The sequence below is a fragment of the Amblyraja radiata genome, chromosome 24 (genome assembly GCF_010909765.2).
Source record: "Amblyraja radiata isolate CabotCenter1 chromosome 24, sAmbRad1.1.pri, whole genome shotgun sequence".
Classification (NCBI taxonomy): Eukaryota; Metazoa; Chordata; class Chondrichthyes; order Rajiformes; family Rajidae; genus Amblyraja; species Amblyraja radiata.
The window spans coordinates 25408724-25436533 of NC_045979.1; the positions used below are offsets into that span (position 1 = coordinate 25408724).

A 27810-nucleotide genomic window follows, 5' to 3' on the forward strand; every position below is an offset into this window, starting at 1 on the left:
CCCTGTCCCTGATGCCCTATTCCCTGACACCCTCCCTGATGCTCCAGACCAACATCATATCCTAGTCCCTGACACGCTCTCCCAGTCCGTGATATCTTGACCCATTCCCTGACACCCTATCCCAGTTCGACATCCTATCCCAGTCCCTGATGCCCCGTATCCCGTTCCCCGACACCCCGCCCCATTTGTGTTCCCTGACACACTGACCACTTCCTGGCAGTCTATCACATTCCCTGGTCCTTGTCCCTGACACCCTGTTCCATTCCGACTCCCTCCTCCATTCCGGCTCATTCCCTCACTCCGTCCCATTTCCCCACACAAGTCAAGTTTATTCGTCACATACACATACGAGATGTGCAGTGAAATGAAAAGTGGCAATGCTCGCGGACTTCGTGCAAAAAACCCCCAAACAAACTACAAACAGAATCACCTATTCTTTTACATATTAAATATTGTGGGCGGAAGGAAAAAGGGGAAAAAAAACAGCAATTTAAAAAAAACACAGTAGAATGGTCCAGTAAAGTTAGTCCCTGGTGAGATAGGAGTTTACAGTCCTAATGGCCTCTGGGAAGAAATCCTTCTCAACCTCTCCGTTCCCACAGCATGGCAACGGAGGCGTTTGCCTGACCGTAGCAGCTGGAACAGCCCGTTGCTGGGGTGGAAGGGGTCTCCTATGATCTTATTGGTCTGGAGTTGCACCTCCTGCCCCATTCACTGACTCCCTGACACATTGCCTGAACCCTGTCCCTTCCTGACAGTCTATCCCAGTTCTGATGTCCCATGCCCTGATCCTTGTCCCTGATACCCTGCCGTTTCCCTCTCTCTCTGCCCCACTCCCTCATTCCCAGACATCCCGCCCCTGTGCAATTCTCTGACCTTTCCTGACGGGCCAGCCACGTGGTGGGGCGGGGCGGTGCGGGCTGTATATCACGTCACGTCCGGCGGCGTTGGAGGGGGATGTTTCCGGGGCGCGGTGCTGTGTCCAGGGTAACGGGAGCGGGCGGAGCGCGGCTTGCGGCCTGGAGCCCGCGGACGGGAGAGAGAGCGCGGGCCGGGCCTGCGGGCTGTGAGTGACCGAGCGCCGGCCCCATGAGCGCGCCGCAGCGGCGGCCGACGCGACGGAGCGAAGGCGGGGAGGTGAGCTCGGGGCCGGGCCTGAGCCGGGCACCGGTCGTCAGCCCGCGGTCGGGCCGCGGAAGCCGGAGCTCAGAGGCCGGCCTGGGCGTCCTGCTGCAGCAGCCCCTGACCCGGCAGCAACTGAAACGCCTGGAGGAGCACCGGTACCGGAGCGCCGGCGCCTCGCTGCTGGAGCCGCTGATGCAGGTATGGTGGGAGTGGCTGGTCCGCCGCCTGCCGCTCTGGATGGCGCCCAACGCCATCACCATCACCGGCCTGGCCCTCAACGCCTGCACCACCCTCGTCCTCATGTTGTACTGCCCCACGGCCACCGAGCAGGTAAATGTACCGGAACTGCACACTGAGGCAGCACCTTGCCTGGGCACGGCACGGCCTCTACACCGACCCGGACACTGGGATATAGGGGGCGCGTGATCCGCGGGTCACTGTGTGGGGTCTAATACATAGTCTTACCGTCACTGGTAATGGTAGAGTGTCCTGAATGTAATACACTTCCCTACCCATCTTCTCTGGTTGACTGTAGAATGTCCTAGATCTAATGCACTGCCTCACCTTGATAATGGTTAATATACACTGTCCCAGCCCCACTGGTTAAAGGCAGTGTGTAGGATCTAATACATTGCCCCACGACAATAGTTAATGGTAGGCTGTCCCACTTTGAGTGGTTAATGGTGCAGAATCCAATGCCCTGCGCTACACCTCTGGTTAGTGGTAGGTTGTAATGGATCTAATGTATGGTAACACCACATTCAGGGTACTTGTACTTGTAGTACCTGGATCCTGGACTTACAACATTCCCAGATCTCTACTGTTAAGGTCCTGCCAAAGCTTGACTTCCCAAATTACAACACCTCAGATTTATCTGAATTAAAAGCCATTTCCCATTCTTTGGCCTACTTTCTTGGTTGGTCTAGATCCTGTTATAATTCTTGACAGTCTTCGTTGTCCATGATGTTCTCTATTTTAGTGTCATCTGCCGACTTGCTAACAATGGCTTGTGCATTCTCATCCAAATCATTGATATAGTTGTTACAAAATGGGTACAGCACCAACCCCCGGGGTGCACCAGGTCTGAAAAATAACCTTCCACTGCCATCCTTTACTTTGTACTGTCAAGCCAATTATGTATCAAAATAGCTAGTTCACTATGGTTCCCATGCAATCCAACCTTCCTCATTAGCATACCATCCAGGACATTATCAGAGGTCTTGCTGAAGTCTTTCTAGACAATGTCTACCTCCCTGCCCTCCTTAATCTACTTGTTGACCTCTTCAAAATCTTTTATTGGTTTCACAAGACCCAATTTCCTCTGCACTAATCCATGTTGATTATCTCTAATCAACCCCGGTCTTTCCAAATGCATGAATATCTTATCCTTCAGAATACCTTCCAGTAACTTACAGATATTAGGCTTACTGGTCATGTAGACTCTGAACCCTCACTATCTCACTTTTAAAAGGTAACTCCCTTTAAAGGCAAGTCCCTTTGCTAAGAAACAACTTACTCCAACCAACCTTGCAAGCTCCTGCATAATAACAACATTTGTTTTGACCCAGTTTATAAATTTAATGTGAACCAGTTGTGCCCTTTTCCATAACTATTTAAAAATTAACCATGTCACTGGGCCCAAGGTTTCCACACTGGTACCTCAGTCACTTGCTCAATTGTATTTTGCAAGAGTAGGTCAGGTTTTTCCCTCTCCTAGTAGGGGCCTCTAGAGATAACATGAAACTTTTCTTATCACACAAAATTCCACTTTATCTAAGTCTTTAGCACTATGGCAGTCTCAGTCTATATCAGAAAAGTTAAAATCTACTATTCTTGCAACCCTCTGCAATCTCCCTGCATATTTGTTCCTTTAATTCCCAATGGCTATTTGGGGGCAGCAGTACAATGCCAACAAGATGATCATTCTTTTCTTATTTCTCAGCTCCATTCGTAAAGCCTCACAAGGTGATCCCTCAGTAATTTCATCTTGGACAATTGCCATGATGTTCTCCTTGTATTAAAAATCCAAATCTCCTCCTTTCCTCCACCTCAACCCTGCAAGTTACACCTCTACTCTGGAATATTAAGCTTACAATCCTGTAGACACATGCAATCTGAAGAAGGGTTTCGGCCCGAAACGTCACCTATTTCCTTCGCTCCATAGATGCTGCTGCACCCGCTGAGTTTCCCCAGCAATTTTGTGTACCTGCAACTTCAGATACTGATTTACATAAAAGGACTCGGTGCTGGAGTAGCTCAGTGGGTCAGACACCATCACGGAGAAGGTGGATGGGTGTCGATTCAGGTCGTGCTCTTCTTCAGACCTCTTCAGCTCTTCAGATCAATCTTCATCAGCTTAAAGTCCTGTCCCTCCCACTGCCACGTTTCTGTAATGACTATAGTATTACATTCCCATGCACCTATCTATACCATGACTGTTACCTATCATAGAATAGAATGCAATTTATTGTCATTCAAACCTAGGTTTGAACGAAATATCATTTCTACAGTTTAAACATTACAAAACAATCCAAGACCCACACTTAACACAGTTTTACATAAACATCCATCACAGTGAGTCTCCAACATCTCCTCACTGTGATGGAAGGCAAAGTCTTTATCTCTTCCCTTTGTTCCTTCTCCCGTGGTTCAGCAGTCCAACTGCAGTGTCGAGGCGAACTGGGGCTCCGATGTTAAAGCCCCCGGCGGGCGATGGTAAGTCCTGAGGCCGTTTAAGCCACGCCGGGCGATGTTAGGCCCCGGCTCCATATCCTTAAACCCGCGGTTCCAGCGGGAGAAGTCGCCGTTGCGGAGCTCGGAAAAGTGGTCTCCCACCAGGGACCTGCGAGCTCCCGATGTTCCTGTCCACCGGGTCTGCGGCCTGTGCCTCCGAACTCCAAAGGTCGGGTCGCAGCCGCGCGCCACCACAGCTCTTCCCGCTCCGAAGTTGGCCAGCTCCGCGATGTCCGTTCCGCAGGCTCTGCAACTGGAGCCCTCAGGTTAGTCCCGGCCGGAGGTCGCCGCCGGCTCCATGATGTTAGGCCCAACGACATCCGAGACCCGACGGAATAGTCGGGTCCCCGCACAGGGAAGAGATTTAAAACGGTTTCCCCCACAGCCCCCCCCCCCCACATATACACAGCTAAAAAAAATAATAAAAACTAACTCAAGACATACATTTAACAATCATTTATCATAGTTTTTGCATTGAAATAAACACAATTTAATCCAACATTCGTTCCTTGAACTTTACCGTGCTCCTGCCTGGCTTGTCCACGGAACATTCAACCTTTGTATCAACTTCCAGTCTTTTATCTGCCTCACTACTACTTTGGATCCCATTCCTTGCCAATCTCCCTAGCAGCACCAACAAGCCTGTCTTTTAGGATGCTTATCCCCCTCCAATTCGGGTGCTATCTAATGCAATATTTAATGTCCCACCTCAAATGATTAATTGCAGAGTATGCAGGATCGAAGGTACTAACCCACTTCCAGAGTGGTGTATGGTGGAGTATGCAGGATTTAATGTACTACCCCACCACCTCAATGGTTAATTGCAGGGACTTGAGTAGTGTTCTATCTCCATTGTGGTTAATTTGCAGGGTTTGATGCACTGCCCCTCCTCCACAGTGGATAATGTATACGATCTAAGGCAATAACCTACCTCCTCTGGTTAATGGCAGCTTGTATCGGATCTAAGGAACTGCCTCTTTGCCACAGTGGTTAATATACTGTATCTAATACAATGCCCCAGTCCTGCGAGTTAATGGTTGAGTGCGAATTATCTGACGTACTGCCCCACTTCCACAGTGGATGCTATACAGGATCTATTATTGGTATTGGTTTTTTATTATGTGTATAGAGATACAGTGGAAAAGCTTATTTTGCCTGCTATCCATACTGCAATGAGTCCAATCATACCGTACAACAGAAGGGACAGGAACCGAGTGTAGAATATAATGTTACAGTGATAGTGCAGCTAAAATGACTGCCAATCTCCCAATCTACCTACAAAGAGGTAGATTGGAAGATCAGGAAAATATTAACATAGGAGTGGTCTTCAAGATTCTGATAATGGCCTGGAAGATGTTTTTTTGTGAATCTGGTGGCATGTGCTTTCAAGCTTTTATCTGCCTGATGGGTGAGGGGAAAAGAGAATGACTAAAGTGTGCGTGGTCCTTGATTATGTTGACTGCTTTCCCGATGCAGTGTAGTATGGATGGAGTTGATAGGGATGGAGGAGGAGGGGGAAGGTTGGGTTGGATGGGGGTGGGAGGGTTGTCTAGCACGGGGAGAGGTTGTCTAGCATGGTAGGCTGCACAACATTTTGCAATTTACTTTCCGCATTGGTCAAAACTGCATCCTAATAGGATGCCCTCTGTGGTAGATCTCTTGAAATTAGGAAGAGCCATTCAAAACATACCTAATTCCCCAAATCATCTGAGAACCTTTTGTGCGCTTTAATGCCGTTGTGCCGAAGGCTCTCCATTAGGTCAAATTGTATGACATTTACACCTAGAGACTTTAAGATTTTGACCATCTCCACTTTTACATCCCTTTTTCCTTCTTCCTTTCCCCACCCCCCATCAGTCTGAAGAAGGGTTTCGGCCCGAAACGTCGCCTATTTCCTTCGCTCCATAGATGCTGCTGCACCCGCTGAGTTCCTCCAGCAATTTTGTGTACCTTCCACTTTTACATCATTGAGTCAGACTGGGCTGTGTACTGTGACCCGCTTCCTGAAATTAATGACTAGCTAGTTCATTTTGCTGACTTTGAAAGAGAGGGTGTTGTTTTGACACTAAGTAACTGGGCGCTCTATCTCCTTCCTGTACTTTGTCTCGACATTACTTGTTCTGGCCCACTACAGTGGTATCATCTGCAAACTTGTACATGGAGTTAGAGCAGAATTTGGCTGTACAGCCATGAGTGGATAGCAACGATAATGAGCGTCAAGGTCTAAGTCACTGTCCCACCTACAGTGGTTAATGCTAATGCGTGCAAGATAGACTGAACTTTGGTGCCTTCCCACACAGTGGGAAACTTTGATACCGCTGTGTGGGGGTGTTTATGTTATAGACTATCATGTTCTGTGTTCTTATTTTTTTATTCGTATGGTGAAAAAAAGCATTTTGTTGTCTCTGTACTTGTACTCTGCACAGTGACAATAAAGTTGAATCTAATCTAATCGGATGCATTGCCCCACCTTTACGGTAGTTTACAGAGTTTAATGCACTGCACGATACCCAGATTGGTTAATGCTGGCTAGTGTGGGTTGCAAGATACTGACCTGCCTCTCCGGTAGTAAGTATACAGGATCTAATTCACTGCCTCAGCTCCATCGTTGTTAATACAGTATCTAAGGTTTTAAGAAGGAACTGCAGATGCTGGAAAATCGAAGGTAGACAAAAGTGCTGGAGAAACTCAGCGGGTTCAGCAGCATCTATGGAGCGAAGGAAATAGCCAACGTTTCGGTCTGAAGAAGGGTTTCGGCCCAAAAAGTTGCCTATTTCCTTCGTTCCATAGATGCTGCTGCACCCGCTGAGTTTCTCCAACACTTTTGCCTACCCACAGTGTACCCACTGCCCTACCTCTATGTCAATGGTTGAGTGTACATGATCAACTGCACCGCCCCACTTCCACAGTGGTCAATGCACCAATGTAAGGCATTGTCGTACTTTCACAGTGGTTAATGGAGAGTGTACAAGATCTGACCTCCACAGGATGAACAAGGTCCGTCCTGTATTGCTTGTTCTTTAAAGTGGGTTACATGTATTGGTTTTTGATTCATTATTGTCATGTGTACCGCAATATTATGGAAACATTTTGTTTAAGTGCTGTCCAGTCAAAGCAAACTATACATGGGTGCGATCCAGCCTTACACAAACAAGTACAATGTGTAATGCAGATAGAAAGATACCAGAGTGCAGAATATGGTGTTACAGCTTAATAATGTTCTCTGCTTGAGCTTTTCAGAACTTCTGGCTGTAGAATACAGGGTAATACACCCCTTGACTGTAATGAAGTTGATTACTGGCTAATCATAGAATATATGCGATTGGTTATATTTAATTAATTTCACAGATGCATTGTGAAATATACAGGTTCTAATATTTTGGTTGGACCCCAGAATATATGATCCAAAAATACAAAGGATCTAATAGTCGCATCAACTTTATTAGTTCAAATGATTGAGGTTGTATTGATTTGATTGTCTATCCCACACACAGCAGTCATCTGTGGAGATATAAGACCAAATGTACTCCCTGGGCCCTCGGGTGGGTGACTATGGAATGTATAGAATCCTTTGTCCTGTTCAATCTCCATGGAGATGGTGATTAAGGGATATGTTGTATATGGTCCTCTGCTTGATTCTCGTATCCGTGTCATGGAATTAAAAAAGGACTAATATCCTGTCTGTCCAGTGTAGCGTGGATGCCCCTACTCTGCATAGGATCCAATGTTGGCCTGGCATTCTCCCTGCAGGTCATAGAAACATAGAAATTAGGTGCAGGAGTAGGCCATTCGGCCCTTCGAGCCTGCACCGCCATTCAATATGATCATGGCTGATCATCCAACTCAGTATCCCGTACCTGCCTTCTCTCCATACCCTCTGATCCCCTTAGCCACAAGGGCCACATCTAACTCCCTCTTAAATATAGCCAATGAACTGGCCTCGACTACCCTCTGTGGCAGGGAGTTCCAGACATTCACCACTCTCTGTGTGAAAAAAGTTCTTCTCATCTAGGTTTTAAAGGATTTCCCCCTTATCCTTAAGCTGTGACCCCTTGTCCTGGACTTCCCCAACATCGGGAGCAATCTTCCTGCATCTATCCTGTCCAACCCCTTAAGAATTTTGTAAGTTTCTATAAGATCCCCTCTCAATCTCCTAAATTCTAGAGAGTATAAACCAAGTCTATCCAGTCTTTCTTCATAAGACAGTCCTGACATCCCAGGAATCAGTCTGTGTTGGGATCGATTGAAACAATTCTCCAATTAGGCTGTACAACACATATGATCCACTACTCTATGTAAATCGCTGCTTTGCCTCCAATGTAGCAAGTGAGAATAGGACACGATTTACAGCAAGTGCACGGTGACAGTGGCACAGCGATAGAGCTGCCTTACAGCGCCAGAGACCCGGGTTTGATTCTGACCACAGGTGCTGTCTATATGGAGTTTGTACGTTCTCCCCGTGACAGGCGTGAGTTTTCTCCGATATCTTCGGTTTCCTCCCACACTCCAAAGACATACAGGCTTGTAGGTTAATTGGCTTGGTATAAATGCAAATTGTCCCTAGTGTGTGTAGGATAGAGTTAATGTGCGGGGATTGCTGATCAGTCGGCTGAAGGGCCTATTTCCTCACTGTATTACTACACTAAACTATACTACACGATTTATTTGAATATCTGACCACTTTGTGGTAATTGTGCGTTCTACAGGATCTAATAAGCAATGTGAGCAGATGAGAGTATATAAGATCTAATCTAATGCCTCGTCCCCACAGAGATGATTTGAGAATGTATAGGATCTAGTAATGTATAGGATCTAGTACAACAGAGAATGATTGCAGAATATATACGATGCAAGAGATTGCCTTTAACCTTTTTTACTTTGTCTTGCAAAAATATAGTTTAAATTTAGTCATTAATTAAATCTTATTTAATTTAATTAAAAATAATTATATATATATATATGTGTGTGTGTGTGTGTGTGTGTGTGTGTGTGTGTGTGTGTGTGTGTGTGTGTATATATTATTATGTATATAATTATATATATATATATAAATAAATATAATTTTGAGATTTAAAAAATAAATATTATTTTATATTAAATTAAATAAGATTTAATTAATGACTAAATTTAAACTATTTTTGCAAGACAAAGTAAAAAAGGTTAAAGGCAATCTCTTGCATCGTATATGTTCTGCAATCATTCTCTGTTGTAGGGCAGAAAGGCGTGTCATGTGTGGGGTGAAGAGCAAAAACTTGTAGTTTAAAATGCCAAAATTGAAAAGTTGAGGAAAAACAAGGTGTACAGAGTTGCTTATTGGTTACAATCTGAGGAGTATGATGATGCTACTGATTATGATATGCCAATGTACCAGCTAGCAACTGATCTTCTCCATAAAGACTTGGTCTATTGCTAGAAATTGTAATTTATTTACCTATCTGTTACGGATTTACAGCATATAATACAATAATATTAGTTCTGATCTTGAGAATATCACATTTTTGAATTTTCACGGCAGTCTGGGTGTTTATTACTATTTCCGTCACAACGGTCAATTTTGTAATTAACTACAATTAGGTAATTAACTAATTATATGCTTTAATTTCAGGTCATCCAAGTAAGATGTTTTATATTTGTTTCAGAATGCTTCAATCTATAATAACTGAAAATTGCATTCAGTTCTCGTGATTTTTAAGAAAGTTATGGACTTTTGACTGTCCTCGATTACAGTATTTGTGTTAAGGCAATGGAAAAGCAATGTCCGAGTATAAAAATGGCCATAACTTTTTTAATACTGAAGATATGAAAGTGAATTAGGTGTCAAATTAAACTTATTTTTATGCTTTATCTGATGCGATAAATTGCAGACTTTATTTTTTAAATCTCAAAATTTTGGAACATTGCTACTTTCAAAGTTTGAATTAGTTTGAGTTTGAAATTGGCCAGCTTTGTATTATTGTTCTAATAAAACTGGCTGCCTCTCATTTTAGATTAAAGTTTAAAAAAGCTATCACATTGCCAGAGATCAGATTGCGTAGGGTGGTAGATTTCCTGTATAGAAGGATATTGACACACAAGTTTGCAGCTTTGCCTACCAGTTTGACACTTATTATTGATCTTGGCTTTTAATTTTGAGATTATATGAAGCAAACTATCGATAGGCCCAGTGTTGCTCACTTCCTATCTTTGTCTTGCTGTTTTGTTCCAACATGCTCCATGCTGTCTTTACTGGGAGCCTGGATGCCAGCACTCCATGGGCTATTGGTTGTCTCAGCTCAGGCATTGACAGCTGATGAGGCCCCGTCTCCAGGCTCGCTGGATGTCAAGGGTGTTGTTTTTTTGCTAATATCTTTGAACCTCTAAAACGCTAATACTTGAGAATTTTTTAGATTCACTTTTAATATTTTTACATTTAATACACTTCTGCACAATTCAATTATTTTTTTAAACGTTAAAAGTAACTTAAATAAAGAGTGAACTCGCAGATTTTATGTCAGCAGCTGACCTCCCCTTTGTTTGAATGGGGACTGGTTTGTGCTGGTTTTGGCAGCTGGGCTAGGCTTGAGAGCTGGGAAGTCATGGAAGATCATGCTGTGGAGGAAGGAACTGTAGAAGCTGGTTTAAACCGAAGATAGGCACAAAATGCTGAAGTAACTCAGCGGGACAGTCAGCATCTCTGGAGAGAAGGAATGGGTGATATTTTGGGTTGAGACCCTTCTTCAGACAGATCATGCTTTTCTTTTTGACTCAGCAAAACTGGTGGAATGGAAAATGCTGCCACTGGCTCAGGCTAACACTAGTGCTATAAACTAAGTAATACACAAGGGAATCGGGGCAACCAGTCCCTGCTTTGGAACCAGTCCCTGCTTTCCGGAGGGACGAACTCGAACGACGCATAATGTTCCATAGCCTCCGGACCAGCCAGGTTGAGGAGTAGGTGAGCCTGTACCACAGGAGTGGCACCAGGATGAGCGATAGCGATGTAGTGTTCATAGTCGCGCTGGAAGACAGTCCAGCGGTGCACGATGTCCTCGTCAAAAACGAGCTTGTCAGGACGACGGCACGAGTTAGCCATAGTAAAATGTAAAGGTGGGGACACAACTGGGAGAAACAAATAATAAAATAAAGCCGATAAACAGGAGACGCAAGTCTACCGCGCTGACACCATGTAAAAGGACTTGTTCGACACACAAAGTCTCTTACTAAGTATCTTTATTAAAGTCACTACACACATTATGCTCTAGCTGTCCGTGGTCATCACTGGGACTAGAGAGAGAGCTAGAGGCGGGGAAGCTACAATTATACAGGAGACAATGGGGAGTGGTTAGTAGTGGTGAGGTCACTATGTTAAAGGAGCATGCACTGATCTACAGTGTCCCAGCAATTATATTCAAATTTCTCAGCAACAGAGGTTATGCTTGAGTTCATATCTAGATTTCTTGGCCTATTGGCATCATTTCCATTAGATGGAGATATATTCAGCTCTCAAGTTGCATTTGCAATACAGGAACAGGACAGGCCTTTTAGTTCATTCACTTACACAATGACTGGAGTTACATTTATCCATTGCTAAGCTAAATCTCCTGAAAGCTTTTTAATATGAATGCACTGGATTTGCAGGATCTGAACATACTTCTATTCTCTGTAGTTTTGCTTGGATGTCATCTGTATCTGGGACTGTAGGTACTTTGTGCTGTTACTGTAGTAATCAAGGACTCCTTGCGCACTGTCATTCCCTCTCTTGTCAGGAAGAAGATACAAAAGCATTCACCGCCAGATTCAGAAACCGCTTTTTCACGTTGTTATCAGATTAGTGGACAAACTTTTCATATGCTGAGGGTGTAGCCCTGATCTTTCTGTCTAGGTCATTGCAGCCCTTGCACTTTTTTATTTGAACTTTCTCTGTAACTGTACATGTCGTATAATATTCTGCATTGGTTATTTTTTCTCTTTGCATTACCTTTTGCACATTAATGGCTCGATTGTACTCGTGGATGGTGTCATTTGACTAAATCGAAACGTGTTTTGTTTTGTGGGTGTCTCACTACACATGACAATAATAAACCAATATCAACCCATTCAGGCTCTTCCTAATGGGTCCATTCTATTGATAACCACATTTTGGCCACTATTGCCTTGCCTCTTGTCATCACTTTTCTTGTGCATCATCCTATTAGGGTTATGGTTTGTTCCTGCTAATTGTCCCATCATTTCTAATTCTAATGGGGCCATGTACTTATTGTTTTATTTATTTTTCATGTCTTGGCGAGAGCAAGGGAGTGAGGGAATGTGCCCTCTAACCTCTTGTTAATGGGCACGCTTTAAAAAAATGCACGTCTAATAATCACAGATGCAATTATTTAATGGAACCGATCTGTCAGCTGCACTTCAGTTAGAGTTCCAGAACCCTGGTTGCAGGGTCACCTTAAATAAAAAGGTAGCAGCTGCCTCACCCGGCCCAGGCACTTCCGGAGGGGAATTAGAGTGTGCCATCGTAATTCTGTCTGTATATGTATCTGATTTGATTGGATAGTCTGCAGAGCAAAGCTTTTCACTGTACCTCGGCACACATGGCAATAATAAACCTAAACTTGAACCAAGGTCACTGTTGTACGGGCTACTGGGAAACGAGCTGCTATTGATCTAATGTATTATTTGCTACATGGGGGGGGGGGGGGGGGAGACTGATGCTACTTTAATGTCGTACCAGCGTACTTCTTGTATGCTGTAATCTATCCTTCCTCCAGGTTTGAGATATAATATGTATAATATTACTAATGTCTTTTTGGTCACTGTATTTTCCATACTCTCCAGGCACCTTTGTGGGCATACCTGGCCTGTGCTCTGGGACTTTTTATCTACCAGACGCTCGATGCAATAGATGGGAAGCAGGCTAGAAGAACAAATAGTAGCAGTCCTCTTGGAGAGCTGTTTGACCATGGCTGTGATTCACTTTCCACAGGTAGGATCTTATTCTTATTTGGTTCCCTTTCATGTAAACAATATGCAGAAATCTACTTTGTGCTGTTACTCCAGTTACTGTAATCAGTACTTCATAAAGGAGAGTGGGAGTGATATTAGAACCTTGTGATTTAGACGAGATGGGTGATAGGGCAGATGTGTGGCTGAGTTTTATGTGGACAATTTTGTGAAAAGTGACAAATTGTGAAAGAGAAAGCTGTAATTAGTTCATTTGTCCAAAACAAGCAGTTAGGAACGTATAAAGTATGTTAGCCCTTGTTAGTCTGATAACAGTGAGGACAGTTGATTCTTAGACAATTAAATTGGTCTGTGGAATTCATTCGCTCACACCTGTAGTTTTACTTCCCTCTCTTTTTAAAAAACAAGACTTTCAACCAAGGTCTTGGTTTTCTCTGTCTCCTCAACTTTACATCGACCTTTGGTTTCGTCTTCAAGGACAGTGGTGCAGCTTATAGAACCACTGCCTTGCCGCACCTGAGACCTAGAGCAAACCTGGAAGAGTTAAGTCTGTACTCTTTCTGTCTGCAGTCTTTGTGGTCCTTGGAATATGTATAGCCGTGCAGCTTGGCACCAACCCAGACTGGATGTTCTTCTGCTGTTTCGCTGGCGTTTTCATGTTCTACTGCGCTCACTGGCAGACGTATGTTTCTGGGACACTGCGCTTTGGGATGTGAGTATTGACTGTACACACCTACTTAGAGAATACACCAACTTCCCCATATGCCTTAATGGGAGCTCCATCAATTCACATTGTGTATCTGACCAGTTCTTCCTCTTTGTGCAGTTGTGTTTAATACAATTTAGATCTTTAGATGGAAAATGTTGTTCAAATATGTGATTCTGTACAGATGTTTTCTATTTTAACTGGACACACTATGTGATCTGCCACTTGCTGCTTTTGTAAAGACTCTCCCTTTGGTAAAATCCTGTTCTCTACACATAGGGTCCCCAAAGGTCACCATAGTTGGGCATCTTGGTTGCCTCCCAACCCATTCCATTGAGTATGTTTTCACTACTCATTGGTATATTTTCCACCCCCTCCCACCCTCTATCTCGGTCTGTATTTGTTATATGTGATGTTTCATTGAGTTGTAATTAATCCCTAACTGACAGATTCGACATCACTGAAGCTCAACTCTGCATTGTAGTTGCACAGGTTGCAACGGTGCTTATGGGGCCTTCAATGTGGAGTATGCCGGTAAACAGCAGTCTTGTGGGTGAACGCACGTTGACTGTAGCCAATTAGGCAGCCATTCTTTCGTGCATCACAGCCAATCAGTGATATCCTCATCCCCTCCGATCCATCAGCGGTTTCCTGTCAATTAATGGAGTCGTCAATTAATGCCATTGTCAATGCAGAAAAGCACTGTTTTCATCACTGAAGCACTCACTGTCTGTATTGTTGAAAGCTGCTAACATGAAGCACTATAATGTATTTCTGAGGCTCCAAGTGCCTTCAGGTAGAAAGCAGTAGATACAGCAGTAAAAGAGGCGCATTGGCCCAATCAGTTTGCACTGATCATCAAGCACCCATTTTAATTTTCTCCACTTTCCCACATTTAACGCCGCCCCCCCCCCCCCCCCCTCCCCCGGTCTTAGATTCTATTGGGTATGTACGAGGCAAATTTGCAATAGTCAATTAATCCAATGGCACATGTTTGGAAACTGGGAAGAAATGTGAACACCCATAGAAAAGCTTCACTCTTGGAGGAACAATTTTCAAACGCCACACACTCAGCACTGAGTCACTGGAGCTATAATATAGCAACCTCACTGGCTGTGCCTCTGTGCTGCTGGTAGGCTTCATAAAACCTTAAAGCTACTGCCTCGGCCCCAGTAGGAAATGTTGTCCAATCTCTCATCCTCCTTTGCTGGAAGAGCTATTCCCTCCCCTAGGCTGCTTAACTATCTCCCTCATCCTTCTGGTATTTCCCCTTTTATTTTATGGCAGAGCAAGCTTCTGGTCATGGGAGCTGTGGAACTTGTTAAAGACTGAGCAAAATTAACTACTTGGCCTCCTTAGTCACACGCTACCAGCAGAGAGCGACATGGGTATCAGAAACCCCTTCCCCAACTCCTACAAACTTCCTCCATTTTCCAGACACTGAGATTTCTACGGTGACACTTGACCCTTTCCCTCAAGCTGAGATTGTCTAACTTGGCACATCCTTTTCTCTTGCCTACATTCTATCTTTGTCCTGCCCCCTCCCCTGACATCAGTCTGAAGATGGGTCTCGACTCGAAACGTCGCCCATTCCTTCTCACCAGAGATGCTGTCTCACCCACTGTTACTCCAGCATTTTGTGTCTACCTTCTCTCTTGAAGGGTTCTGGTGCCATCTGTAAAGGTAAAAGGTTGGAGATGTCTGCGGAAAACGGGCCATTGAAGGGGTCTAATGGAGCGGGTTACTCTTGGCCTGATGCACGATGGAGCTGCTGTTACTTTGGTGGGGTGGCCTAACTTTCATTGAATGGCTCTAACACTGATTTATGCTTTTCTCGCCCAATCAGAATTGATGTGACTGAAGTGCAAATCTTCATAATTGTCCTGTTTTTATTGGCTGCGAGTGGAGGAACTGCATTTTGGGAATCGATGGTAATTGAATGAGTAGCTGCATTATGATTTGCCGCCTCTTCTTTTCACTTGGGAGAGGGATGGGGTTGGCGGGCGGGGGGGGGGGGGGAAGAAGAGCAGCAAACACTAGGTAGTGAGTGGCAGTGGATGTGTAGGGGGCAGGCGGGCTTCATTGAGGCGAAGGAGACTGTCCAACTACCCATGGAGTCTCATGAGGGGGACATGAAGGAAGCCTGAATAATGCTTTCAAATGCTATGACAAGTCCCTCGCATCCCTGGGTTTGCTGTTCTCCTTTCAAATTGCATGGAAAATCTGCCCTGAATTTCCAGTAATTTACATAACTAGTTTTAGAATGTCTGATTTTTTTTTTTTTGATTTTTTGATTTTTTTAATTAAAAATGTCAAGCCTTTGGGATGTTTAGTGAATTTTCGTTAAATGTAATGTTTGACTGTTCCATTTTCAGCACTCTGACTTCTGATGTGCTGGAAGCAAATTCCCAATTGTCTTGAGGTGCAAAGCTGGTGCTTCTGATTCCTGGTTTGGGAAATGGGAAAACCAGGACATTAACAGTCTGCAATTCTGGTCACTATATTACAGAGGAGATGTGGAGTCTTTGGAGAGAGTGCAGAAGAGATTCACCAGGATGTTGCAGCAATTAGAAAATATCAACTATAAGGAGAGGCCGGATAATCCGGGTTTGTTTTCTCTGGAGCTTTGGAGGTTGAGGAGTGATCTGATAGAATTATACAAAATTACATGAGGCATAGTTAGGGTAAGCAGTCAGATCTCTTATCTCAGTGTGGAAATATCAAATACTAGAGGACATAGCTATAAGGTGAGAGGTGACGGGCAGTTTAAAAGCAAAGTGGTAGGTGACTAGCATGCACTGTTAGGGGTGGTGGTAGAAGCTCATGTGGTGACATTTAACAAGACATGTAGATGAACATGCAGGGATATAGACCATGTGGAGGCAGATGTGTAGTCATCTTAAATTGTCATCATGATCAACACAGACTTGGTGGGCCAAAGGGACTGTTCCTATGCTTTACTGGTCTATGTTCATAGGAAAAGTAGAATCCAAAGGAAAATCTAGTCCGGCAGGGAGCTGATTCAATAGTAAACTGGGAAAACTCACACCCTGGAAGGAGCAGAAAGGCTTCAAGACATCCCATGTGTCAAAGATTGAGAAGAGGGCACAGGCCAGCCCAAGGTGAAATGTGGGTTTTACTGGCAACCTCTCTGTGGCACCCTCCAGTTGGTATACTTGAGTATTCCTTGTTGAAGTTTTCTGACAGCCACCACTTTAATCTGTTAATGTCAACTACACTTTCATAGTTACACCATACATAAACCACAGTGAATACAATCTGATGGGAAGGCATGTGGTTGCAACAGGGCAGATGAAAAAGGGGAGTGGAGCTTTAGAGAGGGTCTTGCACATAGAAGTTAGAACGGTACAGCACAAGAACAGGCCCTTCGGCCCACAGTGTTTTTGCCTAATAAGATGCCAAGACTAACTCTTTATCTACCTGTGCATGATCCATATCCCTCCATTCCCTTGCATCTCGATACGCCAATCCTATTAAATGCCACCTATTAAATACATGCATCCACCACCAGCCCTGACATAGCATTCCAAGCACTTACCACCCTCTGTTTATATAAAAACTTGCCCCATACATCTCAATTTAAATTTTGCCCCTTTCACCTTAAAGCTAACAGTTGGGTTTTTTTCCATCCTGGGAAATAGGTTCTGACTGTCCACCCGATGTCTCATGATTTTATATACCAGGTTTCCCTGCAACCTCCGTCGTTCCAGAGAAAACAATCAGTCTTTCTAACCTTACAATACAAATTTTATTGTCATTTGAGCCTCAGTGAGACTCAAACGAAATTTCGTTTACACAGCCATACAAACAAAGACAATGTCCTACAGACATACACACAATTAAATTCACACAAACATCCATCACAGTGAACCCACTGTGATGGAAGGCAAAGTCTTGTTTACTTTATTGTTATCACGTGTACCATGATACAATGAAAAGCTTTTGTTCGCATGCTACCCAGTTTAAAAAATAACTAATACATGTATACAATCAGGCCATCCACAGTGCAAAGATAAAGGATATAACATTTAGTGCAAAGATATAACATTGAAGTCTAATAGTCTGATTAAAGAAAGTTCAAAGCTCTCCAATGAGGTGGAGGGGAGGTCAGGACCTCGCTCTAGTTGATGAAATGACTGTTCAGTTGCCTGTTAACAGCTGGGAAGAAACTGTCCCTGAATCTGGAGGTATGTGTTTCAAAACTTCTGAATCTCCTGCCTGATGGGAGAGGAGAGGTGAGAAGAGGGAGTGAACAGGGTTGGACTCTTTCTTGATTATGCTGGTGGCCTTGCCAAGGCAGTGTGAAGTGTACCTGGAATTAATGGAAGGGAGGCTGGTTTGCATCTGACCACAATGCTCTGCAATTTCTTGTGGTCTTGGATGGAGCAGTTCCCAAACCAGGCTGTGATGCAACCCAATACGATGCTTTCTACGGCATGTCTGGAGAAGTTGGTAAAGGTTGTTGGGCTCATGCCGAACTTCCTAAGCCTTCTAAGGAATTAGAGGCATTGATGTGCTAATACCCCCTAATCCAGGCATCATTCTGGTAAGTCTTCTGTGCCCTTTCCAAAGCTTCCACATTCTTCCTGTAATGGGGTGACTACAACTGTATGCAGTACTCCAAATGCGGCCTAACCAAAGTCCTATAAAACTGCATCATGACTTCTTGACTCAGTGCCCCAACCAATGAAAGCAAGTATGCCATAGCAAGCAAGCAACCCACTTTACCACTCTCTGCTTGTGTTGTGCTTTCATGAAGTTATGGCCTAGGACCCTAAAATCCCTCTATACATCAATGGTGTTAAGGGCAGGCTTGATATTCTTCCGATTTAAATCGGAATTTCGATTTAAAAAAAATTATTTTCCCTATTATTCAATTTTTGGTGCCAGATTATTTCTGTAGCTGAACTACATCCTGGTGTATACTTTGATAACTTTCCTCACAGTCCGTGTCCCCAGCAATCTTGGTGTCATCTTCAGACCTACTAACCAGCCCGTCTATGTTTATGCCCAACTCATTTATGTATAACACAAATAGCATAGACCCCTGCAGAGCTCCACTGATCACAAACCTCTAGCCTAAATATTGGCCTTCTATCACAACCCTCTAACATCTATCAGGAAGCCGGTTCTGAATCTATACGAGCAAGCCACTATTAGTCTTGTGCATCTTAATCTTCTGGATCATCTTGACTGTCTCCTCTCATAGCGCGCCCCCCCCCCCCCCCCCCCCCTACTTCACCCCGATCTCAGACTTGCTCTTCACTCATTTCTTCTTCTTCATCCTGTCCCCTTCAAGCCTCCTTACTTTCACCTTGGCTCTTGTTGCCATTCCATCTGTTCTCCATACACCCGTGATTTGGCTTCCATTGTGGCCATGAGACCTTTGCCATTGTATTATAACAAACCTTGAGTCTGTGAGATTGGTCAGTGATACATTTGGTAATAGTGTGTTTCCCACTTTTGACCATTAACTGGGCCCTACAGTGAGTACTATACTACACCAAGTACTATTGTACCACAAACAGGAAGCACTTTCCACGTTCCACAGGTCTGTGGGTGTGTGAGGTAGGGTGGGATCCAACACCTGCCTTACTAGTTTGTAGATTGGCTGGTGTGACATCTCATTTAATTCTACGAGTAAAACAAAAAGGTTGGCATGGAAAAATTGATACTTTTTACTCGTAGGTGGGTCGTAGTAGGCCGTGATGGTAGTCGTAGGTCAATAACTGGCCCGAGAAAAAAAATGCAAACATGGCATAATTTTTATCATGTGACCATTTTCCACTCGTAGCTAGTTGTAGTTGGTCTTAGGTGTGGAAGACTGAGGTCGAGGGGGGTCGTAGGAGGTCTTTTCAACTCGTCTTGGGTCTTCTAAACTCGTGGAGTAGGTCGTCCGAGTGGGAGAGGCCCTTTACTAAAATCCACATAGATAATATCCAGAGCCCCACCCACATCAATCATCCTAGTCACCTCCTTTAAAGCACTCAATCAAGTTAGTAGGACATGACCTGCTGCATACAAAGACATGCAGTCACTCATTAATTAGCCTATTCTCTTCCAAATGGAATATGTCTCTATCCCGAAGAATCGTCCCCAATAGCTTCTCCACACTGATGTGAGGCTCACCTGCCTATAAATTCCTAGATTCTCTCTACTTCCCTGCTTAAAAAAATGTTTTTTTTAAAAATCGTGGAAAATTGACGTACATTGGAATTCATGGCATTTATCACTTTGCATTTTGAACACTGAATTTTTAATGCTTCTTTCTCTTATTAAACCTCTTTTGTCTTGTAAAGATCCCAGTATTGGAAATTCAAGTTAAAATCGTGCCAGCACTCTTTGTGGTGGCTGGTGCCATCTTCTCCTGCACCAACTATTTCACTGTCATCTTCACAGGCGGCGTTGGCAAGAACGGCTCAACCATTGCGGTAAGGGCACCCCGAGCGGAGCGGGACTAGTCTGCACACATTCACATTTGAGAGTTTGTCAGTTTCTGGATCCACCGAATGTGCTGCATCAAGGGATTATCCGGGGAGAACACCTGAAGTGTATCGTGGGGAGTGTGATGGGCTGCAGAGAGGGAAAGGATTGGTGGTTAATTGGAGAAAAGTCAGGAAATGTAATTTGTGGGCTTGAGTGTTAACATTGACAATGGGGAGATGAACCATTCAAAACAAATTGGAGGCTGCGTGCAAGTCAATTCTGACATGTGATACTCCAAGAGGACTGAGGGGAACAGGTATGTGCACCAACTTGAAGAATTTGCTGCCTGGCTGAAATATTCTGATTTCGCAGTTTCCTGAAGTGGTTGAAAGGCTGGGGCTGAGACTAGATTTGCACATTTATCATCTGCCACTAGCCATGCTGAAAGTAACATCCTGGGGAGAGAATCGTCGGATCAAATACAAGAAGTGAATTGTAATCTATATATGTGTGGAAAAAACAGAGAAAGAAATGGATGGGAATTGAGAGAGCGCAAGAAGACCATTAGTATGAAGGCATTTGAGGATTTTCCCTGATTTCATTTTGGTGTTTCTTGTCACAGCTGCGCTTGATTATGTATTCTGTGCCCAGTTCTCACTGCAGTGATCACTTTATGGACACGCGTTCACTGACCACTATGTTAATCATGGATTTTTGTTTTCCAGGGCACGAGTGTTCTGTCACCATTCCTGCACATAGGAACAGTTATAATACTGGCTTTGATGATTTACAAGAAATCCACAAGCCGGCTTTTTGAGAATAATCCCTGCCTCTACATCCTTGCTTTTGGCTTCGTCTCTGCAAAAATAACCAATAAATTAGTGGTAGGTATCCATTAGTGCAGCAGCTGCCCCAACACTGAACCGCATCCCTGTAACATGCAGTGGTCAACAGCCTGTATTGACAACACAGGATGTTGTTTGTAGTTTAAGGCAGTGGGAGCCCTCATTGAAGCCTTGACTTTGCAACCTCAATCCTCTGCAATAGTAGATTTCAACTAAAATGTGCGATTATTTTCAGCCTGTTTTGCCTTTTATATTCTGCTTGGCACTTTCACCTCTAAGTTGGCAGGGGTCATGGATTCAACTACGAATCCAGTACTTTTCCAAAAATTGTCAGGTTGAATTTTGACTGGTCCCCATCCCTGTCAAAGTCTCTGTCATCCTTGTGAAGTGCAAGGATATTTGCTGCCCAGGTCCATATTTGCCCCTTACATAAAATTCCATTATGCACATTATCTGCCATGATTCTTAAACCACTTTCGTGGTTAAATTGCAAAAGTGGTACCGAGGCCATTTAGGGCAATCTGGAGATTATTTAACTGAAGGCTTTGATTGTGCATTAATCTAAGACTTTTGTTCAGCCAAGTATTTTTTTCAAAACCATTCAAGGGGCAAATAGATTTTCCCTTATATCCTTAGGTGGCTCACATGACGAAGAGTGAGATGCACTTGCCAGACACTGCCTTTGTTGGCCCAGGACTCCTCTTCCTAGACCAGTACTTCAACAGCTTTATCAGCGAGTATTTGGTGCTGTGGATTGCTTTGGTAAGTAGAATTTATTGGTAGCCAGTCATCTGTGCAATCTCAACTGACGTTTAATTTGTGATCGTCAGATATCCTTAAAAATCATTGGGGCACAGATCAAAAGGATTATCCCAGTAGATGCAATTACCTGTTGTCCCCTCAATGTAGGCAGGCAATATCCTGTATCTGAGGCTGGGTGAATGTTTTATGATGTGAAGCTATAATATTAAAACGCTGGAGTAAATCAGTGGGACAGGCAGCATATCTGGAGAGAAGGCATGGGTGACGTTTCGGGTCGAGGCCCTTCAGACCTTATTATTCAGATATTAACAGCAGCCCCATCTTGGGACTGCTGCAGCATAAAGTGGATGGAGCCTGTCAGGGCCTGATGTTCTCCTCTTGAGCTGTTCACCTCCAGTTGCCAGGCGTCTCTTTCACAGCCCATGAGGAGAGCCAGATGGTTACTTGGACCCAGGAGTTTTCATTTGTTAGATGGTTATATGTGGTCCTCTGCATGTTTTATTATTCTTTTGCTGCAAATGGAACGATGCAAAATCTTACCTGTTTCCATAAAGGCGCACATGTGGTTGGAGAACTGCAGTGAGTGTCAGGTGTGGGTGGGACCTTTTTAATCTAACTCTGCACTGGTAATGGCACTGATTGAACCTTGGACTCGGTACAGGAGTGTTGTTTTGTAATTGGACCAAGGCTTGCTGTATGGAATGTGTTTTGCAATTGGACCAGAGTTTGGAATGTGGAAGGAGTTTTGTAACTGGGCCAGGGCTTGAGACAATACGTGGAAACCAGTATGGTACCAGTTTAAAATATTGAAACAATCCCCAACAACGCAAGCTGCTTGGCTGGTACCCGTCCAATTCATATATCACCAGTCCTTTATTGACACTGGGTCTAAATTCTGGAAGGATCTACCCATACAATATAGAGAAGATTCTCGCTAGGAGTACCGTACCGTACTTCCCGGCGAGGAAGATGCACCCGTATTTTGAGTTGCAAAATTTTTTTTGAGGGGGAAACTTAAACATTTGCCGTGGTGGCAGCCATTTGCATTGAGTATTGATTATACAGTGCAAGGCACATCCGATCCGTGCGCTCAGCCTCGGAGCAGCATCCAATCCAATAGATACCCAGGCTGCTGCAGGGCCTCCAGCGGCCCACTCCACCAACACCTTCGACGCGCTGTTTCCTTGTCTCCCATGGCCTCCGCTCTTCCTCCATCATCCACGCAGGGGCGGAAATCGCTTTTAAAACATGGGGGGTGGGGGGGGCACAATGAAGCCTGAAAACTAGGGCAGGGGTCGGCAAACTACGGCCCACATCCGGCCCTTGACCCAAAATCATCCGGCCCGCAGGCATCAGTTAGTGTTGACAGATCAATGATCCATGGCAAAGTAATTGTTCAGTCAGCTTTGGAAATCTAGCGCCTCCAGTTGCTTCCAGCCACAGTAGTGATTTTCAGTTTTGCTGTGTCTGTTGAATGTCTCATCTGGAGTAAAACACCAATTCCACTGAAGGATGGTCTGGTCTCAACCATAGAGAATACGTTTTGTGTGAAGCTATGATACTCTTATATCATGTCTTTATTATAAGAATTTAAAATGAATGATGCTCTGGGTGTGAATAGAATTGATTCTAGCAGGGTGCTCTGTGGCAGTTTTTTTATAAAATTGATTTCCTTGAGAATGTACATGCCATTGAATGTACTTTGCAGCTACAGAATGAGCGGGCACCATCTCTTTGAGAGTCAGGTTATGAAGGGGATAGTTTGTATCAGTCCCACAGATGCAGTGATTGTTGGGCCTCTGTTCTGTTCCCACTGACTGTTTTCTCTTCTATGACCCTCAGGTTTGGTCTCTCTTTGACCTAATCCGTTACTCTGTAGGTGTCTGCAATCAGATCGCATCCCATCTTCACATTAATGTCTTCAAAATCAGTTCCATCTCCTCGCCAGTCAGCACCCTGGAGCATAACCATCATGAGTAACTTGACTACTGTGCTTGATGAAGCACCCCAATGCCGTGACTGAGGAAATGTACATAGAGCAAAAGAAGTGAACAAATTATTAATTTATGGTTCAATCATTGTGTGCACTTTTGTTTTATTTAAGCCTCAGTTTCTGAATGAAATCTATCACTCCTAAATTAGCAGACTGTGGAAGGAACTGACTTGCTGCTGCATGCATATCGCCCTGTAATGCTGACAGGTCAGGAAGGGATGTGGTCTTGTCCGGGGCCTGGATGAGCACACCGAGTATGCTCGGTCTCATCAGCCCTTTTGGTCGGACAGCTGACTATCCACTGGCATAGTACAGTGCTGAGGTTCGCGGCATTAGTTAATTGAAATTCCTACAAGTTAAGTACCTTGTGAAAACCAGATGAGCCATATTGCAGGTAAGGACTGCAAGGGATTTGGGGTGTGGGCTGCTTTGTGCCAAGCCAGATTCTCGCTGTTGGCAGTTGTGAGGTGAGTGAACTGCATGCAGTGTACTTTACAAAACAAAAATAAAATGGTTGGGGATATAATCTGATGGGGGTGTTTCCTGATGCAAGGCACGAGCGCCTCTGGATTGAAGTTTTGGAATGCACTATTTCGTAGCATATGTCCTAATTACACCAGTAAAGCTGTATCAGATTCTGGTATTAACCATACAGAACTGTAATTAAAGGGGCCTTTTTTGTGCTGAGCTGCCACTTTAAGGAGCAGTATAACGTGACTTTTGTTTGCTATATTTTTTTACACGCCAACATGTAAAGGAGTACATAGCCAGGAACTTTTGCATCCACTTTAACAAATTGCTTTCACTTCCCCCCCAAAAAAATCACCCTTGCTTGTAGAATTACCCTACAAGAGTGAGCCTGTAGCTTCCTGACTTATTCTGAACGCTATTCCTCATGAATTGGATCTTTCCAACCTTGTCTTAAGCTTGTGCTATCACCAAAGGAACAAATCAGTAATATTCATTGAGAACTGCAAGAAACAGTTTTCTCTTTGGAAAATTCTTCAAATTCAACTTGCTTCACAGGGTATCAAACTAAGAGATACATTTTCTTCCTTGATTAAGGCTTGCTTTGCACTGATCGTAGAATAATTTATTGGCTTAAACAGTACTGGAAAACATGCACAGTAACAGCATTAGTGCCTAAAGTTTGCAACTTTATGGAAATGAGAGAATTACATGCTGGACAGATGCTGGGTTCCATGCACCCATTCATTGACTGTGCCAGATAAAGTGCTCCTTCATTCATGTGGGTAAATTATTCAGTACCTTTGTATAATAAAATAATCTCCACAATGGGACTGCAGTTCATCTCCTGTTATGGAAAATAGTTTGCCTGCCTGAGTTTCATCTGTCAGCCTTTGCATCACAGCTGAAAACAAGCTTGGCCTTCAACTGTTTGGCAGTTGTCCAATTACCAATAGTGTGTTTCAGAACTCACTGAGACTTGCTACTCTGGTATGTATGTGAGTATGAGTTGATGCTGAAACATCTAAGGACAGCGCTAGGTTTTTCTATTTGAAAATAGACAATGAATATAATCGTAATGAGGGTTTCAGAAGGAAGACATGGCTTCTCAGTTTTGATACACACCCCACAATCGGTCTTGAGTAACTTGAGTTCTGTCCCACTTTGAGTGTTTCCAATTGTTTGGCCAGTAAAGTGCTGAGCAATTCTGGGATGAGTGTCGGGGATGGATTTGTGCTGTTGCACATTAGACTCTGCTGTCATGTGTTCTTTGGCTTTGTGGAAAAAAGCAGAACGTGACCTGAATAATCAGCTGCGATTTGGTAGTTTTACCATTGGTACACAGCAAGCATTTTCACTGGCATCAATCAACAATTCTATTCTTCTGTAGTGCTGAAAATCAGGGCTACTGTGATCAGAAAAAGCAGTAGCTCAGTGCTTAATCCAGCCTGCAACCAAATGTTTTCTGTAGCAAAGGATTAGTGCTCTAAAATTAACCTATACTTCCACAAATGCAACTTTTCCTGAGAAATATTGCTATATGCCATTTAATGTATTTTGTTTAGGAAATGCCATATAACAGGATAAGGAAAATAGCAATAGATTGAATCAAAATTGTCATCTCGGGTGACCAAGAGAATTTTGTAAACTCCTGTGAATCTCAACAATGGAGACTTACCTGATTTCACAGTAAAGTTTGATTGATGAGGATTTCAGTTTGTTGGTAATAGGTGGATTTTTTGCATTGGTAATCATTTACACAGAATATTTTTTGTCAAATAGGTAATTTTTGAGCATTGGCTGCTCCTGGTATTATGAATAATACAGGGATTGGGGATGAGTACCACATTCATCCTTGAAATGAATCTTGAGACTTGAGAGATTTTAAATGAAAGCAAAGGATTTGTTTCAATATGAATTAACATCCTGAATTCGGGGAAAGGGGGGGGGGGGGGGGGGGGGGGAGAAAGCCTGCTGTGCACATAAAGCCAGTTCACACATGAAAATGCCCAAACTATGCAAGAATCGGAAACTAGTATACTCCTCCTAGCATCAGTACTTTTTACAATGAGTTGTCATCATTCAAAAGTGTTATGAATGGATTCCTGACAGTATTATTTGTGCAAGGTGTAGGGCTGCCTTGTAATGTTTTCAAATATATAGATAGGAAGAGGGTGTGGGCTTGCTTGGGAATATCTGGGTTCCTCCTATCATTTTGTGTACTCTAACTTTCCAGAGGGTTCACTTTGATTGTTAGCAGTGAGAATGGGGTCCTGACCTCACTAATCCCACCATTTATTAACGCATTTCCAGGTCCCAGATATGATTTACAGAATGAACCAAAGCATTTCTTGCCTTTGACCCTTTTCTTGAGCTTAATTGTTTCTGAAAGAGGAGTCGTAACTGGAAAAATCCAATCCAATCAGTTGTAATATAACAGGAATACTCTGCTATATGGAATAGTAATAATCCAATGAGCAGGTCATTTTATTGACCATCCCTATTCACTTGGAGCAACTGGATATAATGGAGATATATAATTGTTTTGCACAAATCTTGTTTGTTTATGAAAATAAAAATGATTTTACCTAATTTTGCCTTTAGTGTAACTAAGCCTCTTGATTTTATTCTTGTAACTTTCTGTTCTTTCTAAATAAGTGCTGATGTAAATAAAGATTGCTTTATTCATGATAGATGTGTTTGTTGTGGTCATTCTATTCATTTGTATCTGGCTTTGGAGAAGTCGGCGAACCCTTGTGCCAGCAACATAGGAAGCTGGCCCAATGTCAGTGTCATAGAGTCAGAGTGATAGTGTGGAAACAGGCCCTTCGGCCCAACTTACCCACTCTGGCCAGCTACACTAGTTCCACCTGCCAGCATTTGGTCTATATTCCTCCAAACCTGTCCTATCCATGTGCCTATCTAACTGCTTCTTAAATGTTGAGATGTTCCCTACCTCAACTACCACGTCTGGCAGCTTGTTCCATACATCCATTACCCTTTGTGTGGAAAAAGTTACCCTTCAGATTCCTCTTAAATCTTTCCCCCTTCACCTTAAATCTATGTACTCTGGTCCTCGATTCGCCTACTCTGGGCAAGAGACTGCATCTATCCAATCTATTCCTCTCATGATCTTATACACCTCTATAAGATCGCACTTCATCCTCCTGTGCTCCAAGGAATAGAGTCCCAGCCTATTCAACCTCTGCCTATAGCTCAGACCCTCTGGTCCGGGCAACATCCTCGTAAATCTTCTCTGTAACTTTACCAGCTTGACAACATCGTTCATATAACACTGTGCCCAGAACTGAACACAATACTCTAAATGTGGCCTCATTTAGATAATACAAAAGTAGGTGGTTTGGCAGATAGTGAAGATACATGCAGATGATACAAAAGTGGGTAGTTTGGCAGATAGTGAAGATAATAACCTACCTTTCCACCATGATTTTGGTGATCCGTTCTTGCCTCTAAATAGCTTGATATGAAATGTTATTTGGTAATATGTGTATTAGAGCAAACAAACTAATTAAGAGCAGGAATAGGCAAAGCTTGGCCATAGCTAATCTCAGTTCAGCATTCCTGTCTGTGTTGTAACCTTCTGTCCATTTTGCTATTCAAGCATCAACCTACCTTTGCCTTGATATTCAGATACGCCTTTCAGTGCCCTTTGAGATACAAATTTTTGCCTTGTCTAAAGTCGGTGATCCCTTATTTTTAAACAGTGACTCCTAGTTCTAGCTTCTCCCACATGAGGTATTGTCCTCTCCACGCCACTTGGGCAAAATCCCTGG

The 27810-nt window shown here is 43.6% G+C and overlaps 1 protein-coding gene across 2 annotated transcripts; it reads left to right on the top strand.

Annotated features, from left to right (window-relative positions):
- The first annotated feature begins 943 nt into the window (after positions 1–943).
- Positions 944–26709, top strand: cept1 (choline/ethanolamine phosphotransferase 1). Of its 2 annotated transcripts, none has more exons than XM_033042673.1 (8): positions 944–1455; positions 12670–12817; positions 13366–13507; positions 13951–14035; positions 19822–19953; positions 20674–20832; positions 21430–21555; positions 23398–26709. In XM_033042673.1, exons 1-8 carry the CDS (start codon positions 1090–1092, stop codon positions 23533–23535), a joined length of 1296 nt encoding a protein of 431 aa, XP_032898564.1. In that variant the 5' UTR covers positions 944–1089; the 3' UTR covers positions 23536–26709. The 2 variants fall into 2 exon arrangements, with proteins under 2 accessions (XP_032898564.1, XP_032898563.1); XM_033042672.1 differs by lacking the exon at positions 13951–14035 and adding an exon at positions 15348–15432 and having other exon boundaries at positions 946–1455.
- Positions 26710–27810: the final 1101 nt, after the last annotated feature.